Source organism: Hippoglossus stenolepis, chromosome 2 (assembly GCF_022539355.2).
Source record: "Hippoglossus stenolepis isolate QCI-W04-F060 chromosome 2, HSTE1.2, whole genome shotgun sequence".
NCBI lineage: Eukaryota > Metazoa > Chordata > Actinopteri > Pleuronectiformes > Pleuronectidae > Hippoglossus > Hippoglossus stenolepis.
This window is the reverse complement of record NC_061484.1, coordinates 17,891,325-17,916,992: the sequence shown is the minus strand read 5'-3', so window position 1 is coordinate 17,916,992 and position 25,668 is coordinate 17,891,325. Positions and strand designations below refer to the sequence as shown.

Here is a 25,668-nt window from a genome sequence, read left to right as displayed (position 1 = left end):
GGGCTTATAGTGCTTCAAATAAAACAGGAAAGAGGTGCAGTAAAAGACAGAGTGGTATGTGTGTCTCATTTAGCTTGTTTTACTGGAGACACACCACCTGAGGTCAGTGTGAGACTTGTTATCGCAGTGTGTTGAAGGATTGTATTAGTGCATAGAGCTTTAGAGGACTAAGGGGGGAAATACTAGATACCTTGAACTCATATGATTTTAAGAAATGGACCAGAGCTGTTATAAAAAGATAAGCACATGGTGGAGAAGGCTACAGCAAGAGCAGGGGGTGTAAGAGTCAGGAGACTTGTCAGAGGTTGGAAAACGAGAGGAGGGAGAAAAGAAAGAAGCCTGAACATATGTCTTTGTCATGAAGGGACAGAAGCCAATGTTGAGTTGTCAGAATGTAGTCAGGCATTAATTGGCTGAGACATCACAAGTAGCTGTTTGTATATTTGATATGATCAACTGGGGATGGACAATACAATCATATCAATAATTACTGCAGTAAGGTTTTCATCAGTAGCAATATAACCAAGTTTCAATATATATCGATATATTGCTTAAGCATTGTGCAAACACAGTGATGAGGTATTACACAAAATTGTTCTACCTCACATTTGTAAAATGTTTTGTTGTTTGTTTTTTATTCTCTGTGTTTAAGATGTGTTTAAAACCATAACCTTCACTCAGGAGCATGAGTCACTCTTTAAACTTAAAATAAAAAAATAGAGTGACATTTATCATGACAATTATAGTTATTGACTGATATGAAAATGTATATCTTAATATAATTTTATAACTAATCGACAGTTACCTTGATGTGGATGAGATTGTAATGATATAATTCTTGTGCATTGCTCATGCAAGCAGGAAACAAGCTGATTGATCTATATAATGTATGACCTGCCAGCTATAGTCCTCCTGTATTTATCACTGAATAGTCACAAAAAGCAAATGTGAGAAAAGTAAACTAGCAAAGCAGCTATTTCTGATGTTTAAATCAAACATAACCTGATCTTGAATTACTGTAAATAGATGCAATATTAATTCCTGATCTATCTAATTTATTAGTGGTAAAATGACTGGATCACACAAAACACGACATCATCGAGAGAAGAACTTTGTCCCTTTTTCAGATCAGGTGCGAAGCTGGGAAGTTGTTTTGGGCTGATTTGTCATTTCAGTTTTTACTGTTTAGAGTCAGTTCAGTCAGCAGGGAAACAAATGCATCCTTTAAAAGCCCATAAACATCTGATGTATAGTTGTATTTACCAATACGTCCTGGAGCTCAGTTTAAAAGTAAAAAACAATGTTTCTTATTTTTCTCCGTGCGCAGCGTGAACATGCTCGACTGGACTCGATGGTGCTGCTGCTGATGAAGCTGGACCAGTTGGATCAGGAGATTGAGAACGCCCTCAGTGCCACTTCCTCCATGGACAGCACCCCCACCCTCCATCGACGACCACTCCTGGTACACACCTGTGATTTATCATGTTAAATCAACCTGCACTTAGCAACAGGATTTTATGAGCTGCATCTTATGATAAGCTCACTCATTTTCCCTCAGATGTAATAAACTTGTTTGTCCCCTAGTGGCCACTATAGCCATAGCAATGTGATAAGACTGAAGGATCATCACTCATCTACCTTGTACAAAACTGAGAAACCTTTTTGACCAGCAAAAGGATTTTTGTTATAAATAAGGAAAAACAGAAACATTACAAAGAGATAATTACATTTAGTGCAACAATGTTAATTTTGCATTACCATCTTTTTTTTCCTTTTTCGTGTGCAGGAGTCGGATGTAGGGTCTGTACACGCGTCACAAAACCCTCCTCATCCAAACAGTCCTGCTGCCTCCTCCTCAGGACCTGGACCTGCCCTCGGCGCAAAACCTAAGAGCGGGGTAAGTCAGGAGCTACGTGCTGTATCAGAATGCATCTGCACCATAATGAAAAAGACATGAGGTCATTCAAAAATATCTTGGGTGTGAGTTGTTTAATGACTCCCCCTCACACACACACACACACACACACACACACACACACACACACACACACACACACACACACACACACACACACACACACACACACACACACACAATCTGCCTTCAGTCTTTACTTCCCTTTTGGCTTCTTCTCCTTCACATGTAACCTTCAGTAAACTGACATGCTCAGGTTTGTGTGTTTACCGCTTCAAAGGAGGAATGTTGTTCATACAATATTTACAGTTTCTTCAAACTATCCCAAACAGATCCATAGGAATTACAGGTATTTTAAACATTACTTAAACTAGACCTCCTGATTCATTTGATGATATTAAGCCCTTGAAATGTTGATTGTACATAATTGAGGTTTGTAGTGGCTTCTGGTTTTTCTAGCGTGTCCATGATCTTACAATTAAAATAGTATTCATGACTTTTAGATATGCATAGAGCTACTGTTAAACAGCTTTATGTGTGTCTTATATGATACATTATTTCTGAAGATGTAATTGGACAAAGGTTTGAATTTAAAAGAACAAACGTAAACATGTTGTTTTTTCTATGTATATTTGTGAGGACTGCCTGATTCCATTGTCCTTTACTCAAATCTAATTCTAACCTAAACCTTAAAAAACAAGTCTTCACCCTGGAACAGCCCATTTGAAGTTGTGACGACTGGCGAAAATATCCTCAAAAGAACGATTTTGAACCAGAATTTGTCAACACACGCACACACTCATACTGAATTTCCTAATTGTAGGAATGTCCCCCAGCACTTAAGGCTTAGCCAAGCAGACGTTAAAACTCTATAATTAGCCTGGTTCCAAAGATGTACACCCCTTCGCCCCAACAAAAGGGTCAGAAGGTGGGCTCAGGGAGGTGAAAAGCCAGCGAAAGGGGGAGGAAGGGGGAAACACTTCAAGTGAGACGCTCGTCTTCAAACCCCTTGCTTGCTCACTTAATGACTGTGTCAGCCTTGCTTTGGCATTGCTTTCAGAGCGAGTGCAAAGTGAACAGGGCCGGCGGACTGGGCACTCAAGCAAGTGATTGTTTGAATGGAAATGAAAAAAAAGACACTTTATCTCCTGATGAAGTGATGCATAAGAGTTAAACGTAGGGCAGGATGTTTCTGTTGCTAAACAGTCCTCTTATCTCACCAGAACAAAAACCTGCAACCCGTGGAAAAGTCTGAATTCTTCATATCTCTTGCAATTCCTTCCCGACTTTGCTTTGTCTTGTCACAACTTTTCTGCTGTCACACAAAAGAGGAATATTTATTCAAGATGCGCATATCAACATATTCAATAATGTGAGCTGTATTGTGTCTGTGGCCAACTTTCTCCGCGGCCTCCATTCCTGCAGTAACCCAAGGTAACTCACTAAGCTTGGGTAAACACTGCTTTCACTGCGCCTAATAGGAGGCTTTTTTACAGTGGAGGCCCTGTGGGGTGATTGATTGAGGCCAAACAGATGATGACTTCATGAAGGGGATTCTCACTGGTTAATAGTTGTAGGGGTCTTTTGAGTCCTTTCAGAGTTTAAGTTTTGTGACGCCCACTTAATCTTTTCAGCCACACAATACAAATCCTTTCATTGATGTCAACATGAGGAAGAACGGTGGAGGTTACGGCTTTAATTCAATCTGAAATCACCGTTGTGTTTAGTTGATAATAAAAATGAAACATGGATTTAAGAGGTTATTCAAGCACAGAATAATTACTGTAATTTGATTATATAATTGATAATAAATATCTACTAAATTCTAAATAACAGGGAAGGCTGTGTGTCGTGCCAGGATTTCACCATAAAATCTTCCCAGAGGGGAATGTGTGACCTTTGACGTGAACGTAATCTCACAGTGTAATGTGAAATAACACATCCTCTCTCCAAGCATTAGTCATCATGCTGTTCACCTGATTGTTCATGCCCTTTATTATTATAGATTACGTAGTGACTGAATTACCAGAACTGATTACAGTGCAACAAAAACACCAAATTCAAACTTCAGCCTCCGAAATATCTATCACGTTTGTGTCAGATTAGTTTTGATTAGTGTCGACAATGATGTAACAGTACAAGCTTCAGAATAATACGATTATTTTGACTGCTGTCAGATCATATTACTTTTTTCCCTTCATATACAGTGAATAGATCAAGACATACAGTTAAAACAAATCTTGTACTGTGTAAATGTTTAAGATAAGATGATAAAATGAGATAAGACTTAATTAATCCCACAGAAAGGAAACTTGTTACAGCAGCAGTCAAGGTAGAAAGAACAAAATAGAATAAAAATAGTCAATAAAATATGAAAAGAAAAAATAGAGCGATGTACATGATAAACACAGCCAAAATCCAAGCAATGTTAAATAAAAGAAGCCAAATCACAGACTCTGCTACATAACATTTAATTAGCATTTCCACGTGTTGCCTTGAACAAAATGCCAACAAAAATGTTTTTGCGCACAACATATACGTTTATATATTATAGACTCATTTTAAGTGGCTTTATTTTGAAGTTACAGCAACACAAAAATTGCTGCAGTAAACACTCCCATTATTAACTAGTGGCCTTGCAGTAAGGAAATACTATATAACTTTGATACTGTATACAAGTATATACTGTATATGGTGTCTGGTTGTCCTTGAGCCCTGAAGATGGCAGTTCACAGATACTTGCTATCCAATCTGAGGAAGCTCGATAGGATTTGCCTACTAAGTACAAAGCCAGTAGAGACCAGAGAAGAATCTGTAATTTTACAGTGTAAAAGCTGTCAACCAGGCGTACTAAATTAAGGGTCTGGATACTTTTTAGGTATTTCTTGCCAAGATCTCTAGACAAATGTTTTCACTTAGTTATTATTGTTTATTGGGAGTAGATTGACGGGCAAAATGCATTTGTCCATAAAGTGTAGAAAAATTGGTCTGAGTACTTTCTGAAACCTCTATTAAAAGGTTACATATGCAACTCTATAAAATCTGCATGGCTGCCAGATGTGTATCAAGGCATCAAAACAGCTGTAAAAATTATATCAGTGTGGAAAGTTTGGGGGGTTGGTGTGAACGTCTTATCTCATGTCTTCCGGATGGTTGCAAACGACTAACGTGTGTGTGTGTGTGTGTGTGTGTGTGTGTGTGTGTGTGTGTGTGTGTGTGTGTGTGTGTGTGTGTGTGTGTGTGTGTGTGTGTGTGTGTGTGTGTGTGTGTGTGTGTGTGTGTGTGTGTGTGTGTGTGTACATGGGCGCTTGTCATGTTTATCATCGTGCCTTTGAATTCCTTCCATCTTATGCTGGATTATGCAAGAAGTCAGTGTTGTTACTGTCCTCCTGACACCTCCTGGTGTTTAGTGCAACACTGTGGTGTGACTGTTCCAAGCACATACTCACACCGTCCTTTTATGTAACCATGATAAATGATGGTATGTGGCTGTGTACGTTGGTGATGAAAGGGCCATTCACTTGGCATGTACAGTATCGTTCACTCACAGCTGTGGATAAGGCATCGGGTTCAAGTGAACAGATTTTTTTTTTTAACTCCTCAATAGCTTAGCTGGTGGCTATTGTTAGCCTTCAGCAGGTGGCTGTTATTCTTGCATCGAATGTGGGGCTAACATCTCGCGGATGTTGTGCCACAGCAGGTGTTTTTTCAAATGGTGGAACTGCTATTCTTTGCCCAGAGTGTTTTTGTTGGCAGGTTTCTATTACTTGCTTAGTGTAGCAGGTGTCATACAATGCTGTTTGGCTTTGCATTGTTGTGTTGCAACAGGTGTGTCTTATTGTGTTTTTATGAACTTTTGTTTGTGTTTATATTATGTAGGTATGCAATGTCATTTGTCATTTATCAATTAATTGTTAAGAAATGCAGACTAGAGGGATTAAAAGAGTTGTTTTGTCAGACAAAGAAAAATGTAAAACATTTACATCTGAGGATCAAACCAATACATTTTTCGCATTGTTTGGCACAAATGATGATTTCAATGCATTATGTCTTTAGTTTGCTGTATTAGCAACCGTTATACAAACTAGGGTTATGCTTGGCGCGAGAAGCATTTGTTATGTGACTCTATTTTTAGGGCTTTGTGGCTGCAGAGGATGTGCCAAGCCGCAGAGGTGGGTGGAGGCTGCTGACCCCTGACCACCTTCCTCTGAATGTTACAGTCGGAAACAACATATCAGTCACCTTCAGTGCTTAGCGTTCCCACCAGCAAGACATGTACTCAGAATCCCCTCAAGGCCTCAGGTACTAAGCTCGCCGCAGATCACGGCGGTCTGTTATATTTAGCATAGGGGCATTGCATATGGAGACATGGAGGGTGCTGCCCTTATCCCCTCCGTCTTTGGTAAACATTCCACAACAGGGCAACCTTTAACCCTGTGTTTGGATCTGTATTCTGTCTCCAGGGCAACAGCACTCCAAACACAACTCCTGTCATCTCCTTCGGTGGTTATGCTGCTGTTTGACACAGATTTCAGAAAATAAATCTCTCAAGTTTCCATGTCAGGAATCAAGGGAATTATCTGGAGATGATTGATTGAGAGATATTTTTAGTTTTTAAAAATACAGAAAGAGGATTCGCTGTCACTTGGTTATGTATGTGCATAGCTCTTTATCTGTCTATGCTTTGCTGGACAATAGAAGCGATGTGGTTTGCGTGCTAAGGTCACTTGCAGATCTCTGCTCTGTTCTTCCTCTGTCTTCCGCTTTGGCAGCCTCACAGTCCCCAAACATCCTCTATCCAAACCACACCTTCTCAATGTCCCACTTAGACAGAAGACACAATATTTTTGCTACTTTCACTGCCTTTTTTTTTGCTTTCTACATTTGCTCCCACAATAGTCAACACCATGTGCAGTATACGTAATTAAGTTTGCCTACAAATACGTTCCAACCATATATTTGGCTTAAAGACTGTAGTTGGCCACAATGAGTCAGAGAGCAATGAAACCAGCCACCATTCAGTCTGACATGGGGTGCCAGTAGTGGCTCTGGTCACGGCCACGCTGGCTGCTTTGTGTGGTGTCATTGTCCCCAAGGTCACTCCCCTGCTGAGCACAGCTGTAACACGGAGACAAACACAGGCCCGCTGTGATTTAAAAAAAGAAAAGACTTGTGTTTGGAACAGGATGTGGAGGGTGAACCTCTCCTCCACCCCCACAAGGAAATCTTGTTTTTCCTGTCGATTCAAGGCTACAGTCTTAGCATGAAGCACTCCAGGAACAGGAGAGAGAGGATATGTTGAATTAACATCTATCTCTAGAAAACCACATCGCACAGCACACATGCTATCATGAAATTAGTTGACATCATCCACGTGTATCAGCCTGACTCATGTTGCATACTGCATACTTTTTTGTTTTAGCATCTGATGTGGAAGGAATACATTCTTCAGACACCCTGTGCTCAATGGCAGCTTGTTTGTTTTTATGACATTCTGTGGCATGCCGCCGAAAATACATCAACTTTATCACCATCGTGATTTAGTGCCTCACATATGGTTTTTGGTGCTTTTGCAGTTTAACACATCACACTTTTTCATTCATCTTGACAACATCACTCCAACATGTTTGTAACTGATGAGTACTGGTTGGTAGTGTAAGACAACCTCTGAGTCAATGAAGTCAAACGCCCATCTATTACGTAAAGGAGACGGCACAAAGTGGGGGGAATAGTTGCAGGATGATGGTCCTTGTTGACAGTAAATCTTAGGGGATGACTGGAAAACACAGACATCTGGAAACACCCCTGCAGCCCGCTGATAATGAAGCGCCATAAATCACAGAATGAACAAACAAACTGAATGCACTCTCAGAAACACACACACACGCACACGCACCCAGATTCACAGATGCTGAAACATGTACACAGGAATGCATTGTAAAACCAGGTGCGATTTAGGCAACACACATTGAGTCTTGTGGTTCAGGGTTTTAATTGGGACATTTGGCTTGAGCATGTGTTCACATTTTTGTTTTGAATGTGTTTGCATCCATGTTTGAAGTTATATTTCCTCAGCCAAGGCGCACCGCTTTGTGTCTTTGCCAATAAATATTCTTTGCCCTCAGTTTGAATTCATAAGCAAGGATAAAAATAGAATTTGTGGTTAAGGCAAAACAATACCCACTAAAGTAGATAGTCAAGACTATGCATTCCTCAGCATATCTTTTTTCTTGTTGTCCCTACTGACACATTTAAAGCGCCCCGGCGTCTCTTGAAGGGCGCAACATAAATTCAAAATGTGACCCAGCAATGGTTCGCCCACTGGTCCTTCTGTCAACAAGCTTGATGTCTGCCACAGAACTGCCACCACAGAACTGCTGCAGAGGACAGTCCAATCCCTCTGTGCTGTTAAACCATTCTCTGCTTTCTACCAAAAATGGCATCGCCTATGGGGCTGGCATTGTTGATGCAGTCGGGATCCTAGCGCTTATCCCTCTTTAACTTAAATTTGAACTAGTGAGCGGGAACAGGCGGCAGATTTTCTTATCGTCAGTGTAATAAGTGGGCAGCAGAATAATGGGAACAAAACAGCCTCATGTATTTTTGTCATTTGTTTCAAAACTCTTCCTCACTTCTTTCATATCATTAATAAGCTACTTGTGGAGGTATTTGATAACCTTATGAATAAAATCCTTTAATGGATAAAGTATTGATGAGTAGATCAGCGTGTTTTATGTTTTCCTTTCTTGGTATGTTGGTGTACAAAGAAAACAGAAAGAGGAGGCAGGGCCTTTGCTGTTCTTTTCCTCTTCTTTTAATGCTAAATGAAAACATCCACACCATGTGTTTGTCACTTTATTATCTTGTTTGCTAAATTAATCAGTCTGCTGGGACTTACTGTAATTGGTATTTCATTGTGTGAACAAAGTACTGCACATGTGGAACTATCAAAACAGAATGTTAAATTGGGATGAATCATGTTTCTAACAAGTCCGGATGCCACAGTGAGGAACATTTCCCACAGGATGATATATTCATGACAGCACCGGTGTTAGAGCTATAACTTTGATCTTTAACATTAGATTGCGCTGCATGTATCCTCACTCTGGTGTGAGGTGTGAGTGTAGATTCTAAGTGTTACCTCCAGATGCTGCCACCTTCATGAAAGTTTGCAGATTGCCTCACTTATTTATATTAGGATCCCTTTTGGCTTTAGGCACAGAACAGACAAGAGTTGACTTTGCTTTCTATACAAATGATATTGCCACTACAGGCACCAATGCTGATACATGACAATGAACCAAAAGGGTTTTTATGTCTATAAGAAATTGGGAAAAATGGGCAAGTTTGGTGATAAGTAGAGATGATTCCCTTCCTAAGTACTGATCTGGTCGTGCATTCAAAAAAAGAACTTGTATGATGTATTTTAACAGCTGCATGCTACTGATCCTGTGTGGAAGTGGTGATTGTGGCTCAGGAGGTCGAGCAGGCTCTCCACTAACCAGAAGGTTGGCGGTTCTACACTACTTGAAATCACTGCTCTAACAGCGCATCTGCTGGTTTGTAGCCGTGAAGACAAATTGATTTCTGGGTAGAAATTGCAGTTTTATTTGGGTGAAACTAATATAATTTAAAGACGTGGTATTGGATCAGTATTGTGTACTCACCGATATCTGACACAGACTTTTCTGCAGTATTGGTATTGGAACATCTTCAGTAAAAAGTGTGTGCCTGAACACCATGTAACACCGGTAGCACAGGCTACCAAAGCAACACTACTAACAAGTAGGAAAATTCCCTTTAAACTGTACCAGACTGGATTTATAAAGGCTAATGGTTTCTAAATACAAACTATTAAGTATCAGGACTGTTCACTTGTAAGAATGACCTAAGAAGTGGAGTTTGGTGAGCATTCAGTCTGCCTTTTGGAAAGAAGAGCCTTATGGTCAGACAAGTTAAGAGTTACTGTCTCGTCTGCTGATGGATTCCAAGGTCCAGTCAACAGTTCATAGTTTATGCTCCAGGGGCCCAGCAGTAAATCCCACCAGACACTGCCTGAAACCAGAAGCCTGTTGCTTTGACTCACTCATGTAAACAAAGGCAGATGTGTGTATTTCTGTCTCGGTGTGTGCATATCCACTTTTCTCACTCGCTTTCAGTCAACATCACTCCAAACAGAACATGTGTCACGGCTCAAGGCTGAAGGAGAGAACAAGGCCACAACTAGTGGTGAATGTATATAGTTTTGTGTCTGAGAGAGTGAACAGTGTGTACGGGAGAATCATTAACTTCCTAACAAAATAAAAGACCAAACACATATCCACTCACCTGAGCATAAAGTGTTCTACAAGTGTCAGTGGGTCTTTCTGAGACGTTTTCAATGTGTCACCAAGTTTTGTTCAGAGTTGTTCAGTTGTTTTCTTTTCAAATAGCTTTTAAATCCCACATCTGGACACTAATGTACCGCCTCTGCAGGAAATGTTCCAACGCATCATTACACCAAGTCATCGCATCACTTCCTGTTGACACACTCCAAGTGTGGCATATGGAAACTATTAAAATGAGGGGAGGGGATGCGGGGGAGAACATATGAGGGGTAGCGGGGGTTACACTCAAGGAGAAGGCTAAAAATGAAATCGTTTCCCACGTTTCCCTGCACACGTTCACCCAGGGGTCGATGGAGCATGGAGAATAAATTCCTTTATAAGTGCAGGGCAGAAAGAGCACATTCATGCCAGTCAAAGAACAGAAATGTGCTCCAGATAACATCTCCAAAGGTCCTGGACAGGCGGCCGCGTGCACTCACAAACACTCACACTGTCTGTCTCCCCTCTGTCACACAGTTACCTTCTACATCTAGCGCTGGAGCCGCCACCTTACCTGACCATAAGCCATCTGCACCAATTTGGCCATTTGCGTTAAGTGGTGGAGAAAAAGGTTTGGGTTAGTCTGAGCCCCCTAATCCTTGGCCAGCATAGACCATGGGTGGTCACACACTCGCATAGTGCAGCTGCAGTGCAGGAGGGGGGCTGGGGCTGAGAGAGTGGTAGTGGGGATGAGAGACGCATGGTGGACTTCTCAGGTTTGTTGTGCAAGAGCTACATGCCAATGGCTTGCTTAACATCTCTTACTAATTCACTCACACAGAAAAGCTTGTGCACACAGCCACATGCAAGCAGGGTCCATTAGTAAATAAACTAAATGTCATTTGTGACTGAGTCAATGTTTCACTGCCCAAAAATGTTCAAATAGTCTATCTGAGTATTTGATCCATAGTTTGACCAAATACTCAAATAGTTCCTAAATTAAAACAGTAGGCTACTAGTGGGTTGTGCAGCTAAAATATCCACAGATACCAAATATGTTGAATTGATTTTGAGGCAAAATTATGTCTTCGGCTTGATGAATATTTCCATTTGTTGGAATGATGACTATGTAAACAACATTGTCTTGGTCTTGATATTACCCTCAGTTTACGCTCTATATATCCTCAATGAGGAGCTGGAATTACTGTGTATTTGATGGTGTCAGACAGAGATGGCTTTAACGCTCAGCACCCAATAGTTCCCTTAAATTCAATTAAGATGCACCAGATTGTACCGATTTTTTTCTGGGAAATATAAAAAAATGCCAGTGATTTTTGGACAGGGGTGTAAACAGAACTTCTTTGGCAGAGGTAACAATTTCAAGGAAACGAGGGAAGAGACAGACCTAAGACATTACAGTCGATAAAAAGTATTGTGTTAAAAGAAATAACTAATAATACTAAAAACTAATATACTAAAAACTGTATTGCATGAAATTGGTGGCCCATTTTGACAGGTGTATATAGTAAATCTTTAAAAAGATACCCAAGCCCTACTTGTTCATTTAACACGTATCAATAATCCCAATAAGGGAACTGAATTATCAGGGTCTGTCATTATTGTCCTTTGTTAAAATACAGCATATGCTTTAGTCAGATGCAGTAGTTTCACCCAGAAATAACAATTTCTCACCAGACAGCTAACTCTTGCAATAAACAATAACAATAAAACAACAATAAAATCTTCACTAAACTGAAATGATTTGTGGGAAAACTGACTTTACTAAGCTTCTGGCCACAGTAATGACAATAATGACCCTGCAGTGGTTAATCAGGCAGGCGCACATGCTTGTGGGCCACTACACACACACACACACACACACACACACACACACACGTACACAAGTACACACGTGTAAAGTAAACACATACCATACCCCCTGTGCCCCCACACAAGCCACTTCCAGTAAATTAGTGGCAGTAAATGAGGCAGCTGACGCTTGTGTGCTCTGCAGCTTACAGCTCTCCAGTGGACACCTGACACGGCCAGACAACCCCACACTGGGACAACCTGCACTGTGGCATGCCAGGGGGAGCACAGGCAAACATCGAGAAAATATGTGGCCATGGTGCTATGAAAACACTGGTACTTACTGGTACCCATTCATTCACATTCTTGTCCGGCTCTGTGGTCTCTCACCCGCATTTATTCAACTGTACTTGCTATTATGAAGGAAAACACAGCATTGTGTGAAGGTGAGACTTACACTGTGTAAGTGACTTCATGGGTCACTGACAGGAACCTGTGGTGCGGTGTTGACACAATAGGAAGGGTGAACTGAAATGTCTTGTTGGTGCTGAGCAGAGGAGCCCCACAGACCTCCCACACTGACTCCATTATTCAAGGCCATTCTTTCTGCAAGTAAATACCGAAAGTTATTTTAAGATTTTTCTTTTTTTAAACACCTCTGTACTTCAGAATGAGATGCCATGTTTTAATGTATCACAGCACAAGTAAAGAATGAGGCTGGTGTCATTGTCTACTTTCGTGTTTTGGATAAATCCTATTAAAAATCGTAATACTTTTCCTAATCTTTGTTTGGCTCTCAGCCCCACACCCATTTGTAAATCTTTAAAAATTAGTCACATAAAGATTTGTTTTCAAATCATTTTAACAGGCTGAGTAATTCACTAAAACAGCTGGGCTCTCTAGGTATTTAGTCAACCAATCTAGCGGAAACGTTGCCTTTACTTGCTAAGAGCTGTCCACAGTGGCTGAAAGCTGTGCCGATGTTGGCTGTTTCATTGCTTCCATTTCTATCATTTACTTGCTTCTACAGAAGTTAGCATTCTACCCAGCTAGCCCCAGATGGCCCAATAGCAAGTCACTGTAGTGTCCAGTCTGACCTGACGAGCTGCCCAGAAGGCACATTATAACCTTTTGTGGTGTAAACCCAGCCATGGCTGAAGCTTTTGGCGAGCAGCCATCACCACCACCCACTCCTGGAAAGAAACCAGGGAAAAACAAATGTTGCTCAGTGGGAGTAAATGGTGCATTTGTTCAGGGGTTATTTTCACCTGTGAGTTAAAACAAGGCTGGTGAGGTATTGAATATAATACAACAGGCTGTGTATATGGTATTAACCAAAGGAATCTAAAGGAACAACAACAACATTGAAATAAGTTCAGGAATATAATCAGTACTTGTCAACGAGATCCATTAATTGTTTATATGTCCTTTATGATTTGTTTATAATAACAATGCTTAAAACCCAAGTCTTTTAAAGATCTAATATGTAACAATCCATTAGACCTATGTTTTTTCTTTTTCACATTTGTGTACTTTATCCAAAATGTCAGGGTAATGATATTTTAGAATATAGGACTAGATGGTGAATATCCATTGTACGTTTGAACGTCTTCTGCACAATTTAAGTTACCAACTATCATTAGATGTTAGCAGGTGTTAGCTGACACCAGCGGATGTTAGGGACACAACCTCAGTTGTGCGCCTTAGCGTCATCCAGTGTTTTGGGCTTGTAATCAACGATACAGGTTGGTTGTGTTCGTCACTTGTAAATGATCAGGCTTATTCGTTGTTTGCTGCGTAACGTGAATAAAACCAATACATTACCTGATCCATGAACATGATTTGCACCTGAGTCACATCAGGTAGATTTTCATCAACAACTCCCATGATCACGTGCTGCTTCACAACATCATCAAACTGTCTTGCTATTGTGTTGTTTGAGAGTTGGCCATGTTTTATATTCAACTGATTGGAAAAGCAAAAACAAAAGTGTTTATCACTGTTGTCTTAGCTGAGTCTCACACCACTCAGTGTTTTGCACACATAGGTCACTGGTGCGACTGAAAAAAGTTGAGCTAATATTACTTGAGTCCAACAGCTGAACCAACACTGAATATAAATCTATCTCTGATTTCACCTCACTGTTGCTGTTCTGTTTGTGCCGATGATTTAGTGACAGTGGACTGAGTGGGAGTCTTTGGCTGTGGTTTCTCCCCGGTGTCTTCTTTTAGGCCATTTATCAGCAATAAATTGTGAAGCAATTTGTCCAAAGAGGGAATTTCACCCACTCTGTGTCTGAAACGTGACCCATGAAGTGATTTAAATGCTGGTTTTGGCCTCACATCATGGACAACCACATGCATAACCACAAATACACACGTTCAAACACATATATGCACACAGACAAAAAGAACTCCGCAGACTAATCGCTGGACTCTCAGATAACGTATTCGTAGATAGCTCCCCCGCTGGCTTCCAAAAAGTCTGAGTAAGACAGATGGAGACCAAGACAACACTTAATCCAGCGTGAATCAGCCAACACGTTAACAAAAACAAGCTCACCTATGAGAGCAGGCATTGTGTTCACTCTCAGCAGACTGTGTCACATCTGCAGTGGTTCATCATAAAATATAGAACTCTGTTGACATTCAAAAAGCAAAGGGCGTCTTGACACTAATTATAGCAAAGTTATTCATTCTCCTTCTTTCTCATGTTCGATTCTTACATGTTCTGTAGTCAAAATAAATACTAATCACGCTCTTATCTTAAATTCTCTCCCGGTTGTCATCCACAGAAAAAAAATCAAAATTCCGAGGCTATGCAGAAGTTTGCGTTAATCAGATTTGTTTAGTTTAGTGTGTAGTCCCATTGGATTATTAGGGAATCATTAAGAAATGCCACAGTAGTGTTTTTATAACACATTGGAGGATTACTAGCTCAATGTCAAAATCATGTTCTGATGCAAAGGTGAACAGAGAAGTTTTCACTCATTAGGTAAAATGATATAAGTCATGATGCTAAGTCAGAGGAACATTGCATTACAGTGAAAGGAATCAGTTTATGGAATAATCTCAGCAACGAAACCAAAGAATCTAGAACAAACATATTTAAAAACAACAATTAAAGCCAGTTTGTTGAGGAAATACAATGTAATGTGTTGATTAAGGTTTGTTCTACTTTGTTATTTTGTGTCAGGTAAATCATTTTTAGAGCTTCTTTGAAATAAACTTATAAAATATTAAAATATAATTTCTGTAACTTTGCAAAATTGACAATGCAACAATGCTCTTTTAAAATGTGTTACACAGCTGAACCCAACACAATGAATGTGTTCCTGAGGAGACTGTTGAGAAACTAAAGAAGTTATCCCCATATTTAAGCGATATTGCGTCTCCCTCTTCTCCGTGTGGTCCAGCTTTCGTCCTTTGTGGACGTTCAGGACAGTTTATAAACAATTCTGATATCTGACTTGCTTCGACAACATGCTGTAAAAACTACTCGAGTACAACCTGGCCCAAGAACAGGTGCAAAATGGCGACAAGTGCATAAAAAAAAAAAAACTAAAGCTCGTAAAGAACTTCACAGATACAGAAAATAGTGCGGCACATAAAAGAAACAATTAAAGAAACATGATTGACAGCAGATTTTACTTTTGCACAGAGCCAGGTTTTCCTGTGTTTCTTGTGGTGCAAAAAACTAAACTCATTGTCTGCTGGATGTAGCTTTATATTACCATTTAGAATGGTATTTATACACTTGACAAATACAAAAATCAAGTAACTAAATGTTTAATTATTATTCCATGATGCTATTCAAAATGCTTATTATTGTGCTGAAACTGCTGTTTAAGTAGCTGCCAATGGGTAAACAGGTTTTAAATTAAACACAGCACAATACAGCTCAATGACTCTAAAATAAAGCTGGGAGAAGAGCATTTAGGAAAAGTTGATATTTATACTTTGAGCCACACAAGCCAATGTGCACTAAGTAGATAAACTGTATTGTGAAGGTACCATGTCCCTCCCGCTCCGGCTGATCTGTTCCAGGGGAGTGTGGATTAAAACAGGTCAGGGTATGGAGGTCAGCCGAGGAACCTGAGGTCAAAAGTCAGAGGCAAGAGAGACCTCTGCATTCCAACTGACTGCTGCCACACACACACACACACACACACACACACACACACACACACACACACACACACACACACACACACACACACACACACACACACACACACACACACACACACACACACACACACACACACACACACACAAACTGCTCTATTTTTTAAAGAAACCCTGTGCTGATGCAGTCGTATTTATCTAAAACCCACAAAAAACCCAACAAAGCCAAAGAAGGAAATATTACATGAGCAGAATGATGAGAATCTACTTTAGCTACAGAATGTGTGATTTTATCGGGAACGGCTCTCCAGACTACCTTCACGAGGGCTACACCAACAATGAATCAGAGGAGAGTGATGTGATATTTGTTCAGAAATTTGTTCTAATAAGATGTGAACATCATAAAACTATGCATATGCTATTTTAGCAATCACATTCTTAGTGCAGGCATGTCTGTGTGTGTCTGATTGTCTTATTGGTGTTGTAGCTGTGCACTTTATTTTCCTAAATTTCAAACTAAAGCATGGCTGATTTATCGGTTGGCAGATACAATTTCACCAACATATCAGTATCGGTAATTCTTTATTCATGAGCATTTATGATGAAATGATGCAGACGATTTGTGCATTCATGTTTACAGGTTAAGTAAAAATATGTTTTTTCTGAATTCAACTTCTACATATTTGGTTGTATTTGTGTTTTCCTTATATTTATAGTTATTCATGAACAAGTTTATGGTTAAAGTGTAAAATATCAAGCCTCAATTACATTTATTTGTCATGAGGTTTTGATTATGACATCTTAGGAATCATTGCAATTGCTTTTCTATATATATATATGTGTGTGTGTGTGTGTGTGTGTGTATCAGTAATGTTGGAAACCCTAATATCAGTATCAGCATTGGACCCCAAACGTCTATACTGGCTGTTGTTGAAGGGCCAGAACACATTGTGGTGAAATTGTTGATCACTGTGCACAAACGCATCTTTGTGTGCAATGACATGCGAGGATCACTGTAGTCACACACACAGGCCGACTGAACAGGACACACAAAGACCCTGCTTTATTCTCTTTTTTTTCTTGTGCACATTCTGAAACATAAATCAGAGGATGCAGGAGAAATGACAGAGAACATGCAAAGGGTTTAAATGTGTAGCTCCGACAACATCGTGACACTGGATACGTTCTGTTATTTGGTGTTTCAGTGTTTCCTTTGTTACACTTCATCACACAAACTCACTGGTTAATGTTTAAAGGGAAGTTAAAATTTGTTAAGCAGAAGAACTTTTGAATTTGAACAGTTGAATGGCATTAAATATCTTGAAAATGCATCATAACAAATGTATCTCTTTGTTTCTCCTCTCTTTCCCAGAGCACCTCTGCCATTCCTGAGAAAGAAAAAGCTGGTGAGTGTTGACTCTATTTCTTCCTTGTCATTCTCACATGCTCAGTTCACTAACAGATCGTGGCTGGATAGATGAGGATCTTGATGGTCAAAGTGATAGCTGAAGCGTTTGTCTGCAGTTGATCGGGTGTGTCCGTTGTCTGGTGTCATGTGAAGAGGTTCTGCAACACAATATCTGATTGATAGCCCTGTCTGGTGTTCACAACATGGGGCAAGACAGGAAGGAGTAGGAGAGGAGGAGGAGGGAGACAGACTCCACTTCGATGAGACACTCGATGCCAGTCGAGATAAGATCCTCGACGCATCTACTCAACCATCCAGTCTGTTGCCTCTCCTAGATAAGAGCCAGACTGAATTTCGAGCACAAAAAAAAATGGACGCATGTTCATTTGCCTTTTGTCTCACTTCTTACTCAACTTCATACATAACTGTGTTGATCAAACATAAACAGCAATAACAATAGAAGAGCTGTAGAATAAACAGATAAATAACCTCAAATATGCAACTCTATCCCTGCACACACCCTCGGGCACAAGCATTTTTGTGACCTGATTTTATTAGTACTTGTCAGCTCGGCCCACAGTTCCCAGTTATAATTACTTCCTCCTGATGCCATAACCTTCTCGGTACTGACTTGTTATGTTATTGCTTCCTGTCATCTACTTGGCAAACTTTATTATTATTCGACTCTGAAAAAACCAACAAACTCAATCTGTGGTGACTCGTACCTCCATTCTGGCTCTGACCTCTCCGTCAGCTGTCTGCCAGCAATGCACAGGGTCATCAGGAAACTACAGATGGACAGACCCACTTTCAGACAGCCGGCAGGGGAGCAGTGTTCATTAAACACCCCCCTGTGTCGTCAGTCCGCTGGTAAACAATACCAGAGAGGTGGTTTGACGTGGGGACGAGGCTTTCATATTGACCCCCACTGTCCCAGAGCCTGCTGGGAGTCCTTACTCACTCTCACTCTGTCTCTCCTTCTAATTACCGCCACTTGCTGAAAACCTTCCATGGGAAATGTGCAGGAGCTGTCAGTATGTTTGCTTGTGTGTATGTGTGTGAGTCAGCCCTACCTTTTTTTTATTTTTTATACAAGGAGCCAAAAAACTTGCAAAAATGCTCAGTGCCAGCTTCAAAAGGAGCATTCTTGGTCATTTTTCTTCATTTAAATCGGGTTTACTTGCTGTAGGCGAGTTATGTAACCTCCATCTCTGGGTCTGTGTGATGGAACCCAGGACTCTGGAAGGGGGGTGGGGTTAAGATAGGAGTTTTGGGGGGACTTGAAGGAGCACAAAGCCCAGTGTTCATTGTGACACTTCAAAGCCCCCTCTGTATCTCCACCAAGCCCTTGGGAATGACACATTTGTGACAGTGTTACATCACACACCGTGCCCTGAAGGCTCCCGCTGCACCCCCAATGAAAGACAGCTCATTGAGGGTTCATTTTTACTATCTCTGTGACAAACGGAAGCACACCAGTGATCAACACAAAGTTTCCACAGCCCGCGCTCTGTAATGGCACAGTTGATGGCCTCCCCCGCGGCGCAGGCTGTACCTTGTGAGCGGCCAGTGTCACGGCTTTCCTGTGCACAAAGAGGATGTGTCTATATGCTGCAGAATTACAACTGACAACCTGTCGTTAAGATGCGTTCTTTATGGGTCTCCTGTGACGCTGGTTAAAGCCTGATCTTCACAGTGCTAATGCACTGGAATGGCATGAAAGAACAACATACCATTTGAAGATGATAAGGACGTCATGCATCAAGTTTTCATGAATGTCCTTATCACTGAATGGTCTAGGACATGACACACGCGATGTGATGTAAGTTGTGATGTTATATCACTAAAATAAAACTCTAGATGTACTAAAAGGGTAAAGAAAGAATAAAACAAATCACTTTTAATACCGTCTAGCCACTGATTACCTTAATATTCATGCAACAGCCATCACAATTAATACATTTAAGGGAAAACCCCATCGGCAGCATTAATGTAATATGAGAAATTAAAAAATAACCTTTCTTTCTCTATAATGTCATTTACCTTTCATATACATAAGCTACATTAGTCCTCATTACTGCCGCCGACCTTGTTTCTTTTTTTTGTTTGTTTGTTTGTTGGTTTTAAAGCAAGATAACACAAAACAACTGAACAGATTTCCATGAAACTGGAAGGTTACAATATGGGTCAGAGAAGAACCCATTTAATTTAGGGTCAGGGGGCGGATCCAGGAACTTTTTATCACTTTCTTTAACATTGCGAGATATGGCGTTTTTGATTCTTTCACAGTTTTCCCAGGAAATAATTAATGGATCTTGATTTTGAAAAATTGAGTGCAGCCTGATTGAATTATGGGAACTAGACCACTAAGCATTGGGCTCTAATATGAACCGTTCTTGTTGATCTTGTGAGTACAAAAGTGATCTTGATAGCACGAGGCGCTGGTTTTGCACAACCTTCTTCAACTAATCAACTCTTCAACCTTGTATACGACATCTTTACTCAACAGAGGATTGTAGACAACTCAAAGTGTAACAGTGTCTCTCAAGCCGTTTTCAGCCGTGACCTGCGGGTAAAGTCTGGAGAATTGAGTCTGGAGTTTACCCAGAGTTTGCCTTCCACACATGCACAACACAGCGGGAGGTTTTCTTCACAGACGCATTCACAACAGTAACAAATCCTCCTAAGAATGATCCACCCTTTTTTTTCTCCATCGTAGCTGTGCTTGGAGGCCCCATGCTGTGAGTTCCTCATCTAAATATAAACCACTGGGAATATATATACAGAACACAATGATGGGCATCCAACCAACAACAGAGTTAAAGCCTGACCTTTCCCCTAGACTCATGGCCTCATGGTCTAAGACACTTTCTGTGGTTGTAGGTGGAGGAAAGGAAACCTGAGGGAAGAGGAAGTGGTTTAGCACCCTCAGTAGGGTCCGGTATGGGAGGGACACTCAGGAATTATGCAGTACTTCCTGAGAATAACGTGTCTCATCATTTCTGTCTGTCTGTCTGTCTGTCTGGCTCCCCTTTTAGTTTCCCTTTCTTCTTTATCCGTAGTTTCCCTTGTAGTCACTATTCTTCAATTCTTGGAATTCCAGTGACAAATTCATATTACTGGTATTAAAAGCTAATTTGAAATGCAGCTGTTTTTTTTTTCCCATTATGATTCACAAAGTGATCCTAGACCTGGACACTGACCTCTGGAGATCCCATTTTGAATCATCATATTGTTACGCAATTTGAAAACTCCCCTTTGTTGGTCCATCTGTCTGACCATTGTGCTTCTAGTGGACATACTGTATATATGTGTATATTTACATATGTATGTGTGTGTTGAACATTTTGGCTAATATGCTTATTCATTTTCTTGCTGTGGATTTGATAAGATCAACACCACTCTCATATTTTTTAAATAATAATAATAAGGATAAATCATTTTCATAGCATATTTAAAATCATGAATACATACTAACAGGAAGACAGATTTAGCATAACTTCATACATCGAGGATAGACCCATAACCATGAGAGTTTGGATACCCGACCAGAGCCTGATGGGCCCGGGGGTGGGTTCATACAAGAAATTTGAAATTAGTGAAACATTGACATATTGCGGTTTCAGACAGATTGTTTTTAATTTAACTTTGAACATATTCAGTATTAATGCTTACATGAGCTAATTACCAGCTGGTTATAGTTTTATATTAAGCAAACAGAAACAGGAGCAGTGTCATGTCAATATGCATTTTCCCTAAAATGTTGAACTAGTCCTTTTATAAAAAACCGCCACACACAGATCGTGTCTGTTTTTCTGCAGATCTTGTGACTGGGTGCTTGGCTCCAACGCACCATATCTCTAGTCTTCAAAATTTCCACACAAGTTTCCACTTAATTTGGAGAATGTCACAGTGAAATAAGTCAGCTTTCATTCTGCTTGAGTGTCTTTCCTCATGTGTGACCTGTGCTGCTTTCCTCTTGTTTGTACCCTGCAGCTGGTTTCCCTTCGCAGACAATGGGCCTCATTCACCAATATCTTCTTAAGACTTTTCCTGATGCGTTCTTAAACTGCAGAACTGTTGCATCTGTGTTCCTATATTGACGAATGCCATGTAATTGTACATTGAAAGTGCGTGCCAATTTTTCCTAATCAGCATTGGTAAACGCTCCGCCAATGCCCATAAAAAGGCATGAGAGGAAAATATAAGAAGCCAGGAGTGATTGAGCGAAAAACGACACTGTACCAGACTCAACCCGTAAAAACGTTTTGGGCTATTTTACAGTGTCAGTAGTGAACATAAAATACCACCAAAAAACAATCAGCATCAGTGGATACTCCACCTGACCCTGATGGGACCCACTGGGACCGGACATACCGGGCCAGGTTCAGATCAAATGTTTTGAATCATGTTCGGGTTCAGGTCCTGCTCGGTGGAAATCTCTTCTTAAGAACGGTTGGTGAATGAAGCTCATTGCTTTCATCTGAGAAAGTAATTTGACAGATGTAATGAAGCTCCCTGAGCGTGGAGCCAAGTCAATAGTAGCCCATGACTGATGTTGGTTTTTCTGATAATTGTTCCTGCTCTTTAATTGAGTCCGCCTTCATGCCTCCGCACAGACGTTGTATTTTCAGGTTCTCCGTCCGTATGGTCCTACATATGTCAATGACTCTTTTCAGGTGTAAACTGTAACTTGGTAGAGGCAGTAATTCTAGTTTTCCTTATTCTTTCCTTTTTTTGCCACCCCTCTGTACACAGTAAATGGAGTTGCTGTGTTTGTGCAAGGTCACATTCCTGGCCTCCCCCGTCAGTCTATGCCAGCCTCAACACCTCCCCTCAAAACAGCTTCTCCTCTCTCCTCCCATTTGACACACTCGCTCCCTTGCTTCCTGTGTGGAGGCTGGTACTTTAACATACTGTACTCTGCCATTTATATTTCAGTCTTCCACATCAGTTGTGAGCACATTTACATCCTCCTCTTGCAAGCAAATAATTAGACTTTCATATTTTTTATAGAATTATCTGACAATTATTTTTGTATTTTAAGATGGACTGAGTTATATTCAGGCTTTGTCTTGAGTGACCTTAAATTCCATGTATATATTTTCTAAAAGTGGAGAATGTGTAATTTTGAGACACATTTCTTAACTTTAGGTTAACTCATTTATTTGTTAAAGCTTAAAACCCCATTCAGTTCTTTGTAAATTTGGAGAGCTCTGTCTTTGAGAATCTATCTCTCTAGTTATGGTACTCTGAACAGGAAACCTCTGCATGGAGGGGAATTTACAACAGGAAGTCAATGTGCTGAACAACAACAAAAGTCCCTTAACCAAAGACAAAAGCCTTAAGAACAATTATATCATTATTCTTACTTTAGCTTTATTTTGCGGCAGATTGGTTTGTTTTTCATCTATGATGTTTTATTATTTTGTATGATATTTCATTTGTATACAGCTACTTTATGCCTCCAAAAAAGAAAGAAGAAGGAGGCAACTAGGTCAATACGCAATGTTTTTCTGTAGCGGTCCATCCCTTCTCTCGTGATTATAATTTTAACCAAGGTTTATTTCTGCACCAAGCCCAGGCTTTGTCTGAAATGACCCATCAAGAACTCCCATTCATAACCAGGGGACTGTAAATCTTTCAGTGTTGATGTTGTGAGCTGCCTAAGCAGTCCCCAGGCTAATGAATCAGCCCCGGCTCAGCAGGCTCTGTCACTCCCTGGCTGGTTTATACCCCTTGTCTGGAGGTTAGGGGGAGGGATCGTCTTGAACACAGAGGAGACTATGATATAGCCTGTTTTGATATACTATACATGGGATATTTTGTGTTTCTATAATTTAAGTCGTCTGGCCGTCTTATAGCTTGCTGCGAGCATAATCTTTTATCCCTTTGATTAACTGCTGCAGAAACACACGAGTCTGAAGGTATCATGTACTCAGATTGGAGTCGTATGAAAGTAGGGCAGACAGTAAGCGTGAAGGAGTGTATATTTGATAGCAGACTAAGGCCCAAACCCATTTCACCTCTTCTCCCTACCCCTTGTTTTCAAGTGTTATCTTGCCCCTTGAAACGGAGTTACAAGGGTTCGTGGTTGAAATCTTCCCTAGGAATTGGGACAGCACTGCGAAGAAGCCGTTATGTCATCAGTAGTCGTCGTGGGAACCCAGCACGTCATCACTAGTCGTCAATGTAAACAGACGGGACAAAAAGTTCTGCCGGGGATGTCATTGTAATAACATAGCCCAAACACTTGGCCATTCCCCTCCATCCTAACAAGAATCGGGACACACTATGCCTTCACCCGAACGCCCAAAATGGAGGAGAAGGGCTAAGGGGTAGGGAGAAGGGGTGAAATGTGATTGGGCCTAAGACTTCAAGCAGATGGTCACTTCAAAGCGACTCCCACACAATTACAGTCCCACTCGGACACGCCCACACATACATGCTTCACCATACCGACACATTTTTGGCTGTTCTGTAAAGAATGGAGTACAGTGCATTGTTTTTCACAGACATTTTGATGATAGACTCTTGCATACTGTTTATGTACACTGTTTGAAGTCCTCCCAGAAACCCCCCTGCCCTCATATTTCACCTCCCCTGTCTCCATATCTGGGTCAGTGTGTTGGCAGGTACCTCCATCAGATGTAGGTACACTCTACTGGCACGCTCTACTCTAGTTTGACAGAGGGGCCATTTGGCAAGACTTTCCTTCCTGAGGTATGAGATATCCATTCTTTTCCTTCGTCGAACCCCCCCTCATCCCCCTTTCAGGACGTTTTCACTCATATCCAGGTTACAGTCTGTGTATAGCCCCCTTATCACAGGTATATTGTACCAGATACACAGAAAGGGAAAGTACACTGATATGTTGTTGTTATGCAAATACTGATCTAGATTTGTGTGTGTTTGAGTTCTAATTTGACTCAGATGTTATGTGAGTCAACCAGGTGATGGAGGATCGTAAAAATTGTATATTTTTCTAGGATGTTTGTTTTTCTGCATCCTAATTTACAACAATGTCAAAGAGGTCAGTCCAAAATCACAGAGGCACAGGAGAAAGGGTTGTGAAAAACAAGCAAAGACACGGGAATCCAGCCTTATCAGTCTCAGCAAACCTTAGGAGACCATAAAGTCAATTGACCATGATAAGAACAATCCTATCAGCAGACTGCAATAAGCCAATGTTGAGTGCATTACCTTCACTTGCTGGAGCAATCAGCGCGTTTGGCTGATTTTTCTAAAGTGTGAGCTTAGTGTGGAATGTGTTCAAGGAAACCTGAATCGCACATATTGCTCACAACTACACTCTACAAATATAGACACACACTCAGATAAGGAGTGACCAATGCACAAACATAAACATAAAAGAATTTGCATGTAGAAGTTTTTTAATTCAATAATCGTATGAATGCGCAGCTATGAAGAAAGATTTTATTCACTTTAGAAAATTATCGATCATTATGTTTTGATCAGTGTTGATCATGCTGCAGTCACTTCAAACAAATCAACGTTTAAACTGTAGCTTGTCAGAGCGTGCACGAGAGAAAAGAGTGCAAGCGAGCTTTCAATGAATAAATGGATATATATTATTTTATATAAAATATAATAAGTACCATTTCGTGGATTAATTTATTCAGTTGAGACGTCGACGGTCGTGGTTCTAGCCCATGGAAAATCAAACTGGTTCTTAAAAGGTTTGTAGGTTGAACCAGTTCTGCACCAGCACTCGGTTCACTTTGGTGGAAAGGGGGTAACAGATGCAGGTAGGATTTCTCACTGTGCTATAATTGGCCAGTCTGACTGTGACATATGGATAAATGTGTTAGAGAGAGAGAGAGAGAGATTGCTTTGCCACAAACCCTTGAGAAAAATGTCAGGCTCTTTAGCTGCGTAACACTCCACTATGTTCACCAGTTAGTAGCTAACTTTGTCTGTGGGATGTTGAGCAGGTGCTGTGTAGTGGGTTTGCTTGTGACCAAACACAGGGTTAAGTAATGGTATTAAAAGTGTTTCAAACAGTAAAGATATGGAACATAAAACACAGATTTGTGTCCATCTTTTCCCTTTGACTTAATTTTGTTGGTCCTGCTCATGGGT

General features: G+C 40.6%; 1 protein-coding gene across 2 annotated transcripts in view; it reads left to right on the top strand.

Annotated features, from left to right (window-relative positions):
- Positions 1-25,668, top strand: part of dlc1 (DLC1 Rho GTPase activating protein) — an 80,546-nt gene that overhangs the window by 7,618 nt on the left and 47,260 nt on the right. For both annotated transcript variants that reach the window (XM_035167053.2, XM_035167052.2), the window contains exons 3-5: positions 1,328-1,462; positions 1,787-1,897; positions 17,530-17,563. In XM_035167053.2, coding sequence (XP_035022944.2) covers positions 1,328-1,462; positions 1,787-1,897; positions 17,530-17,563 — 280 coding nt within the window. The remainder of the gene's footprint in view (positions 1-1,327; positions 1,463-1,786; positions 1,898-17,529; positions 17,564-25,668) is intronic.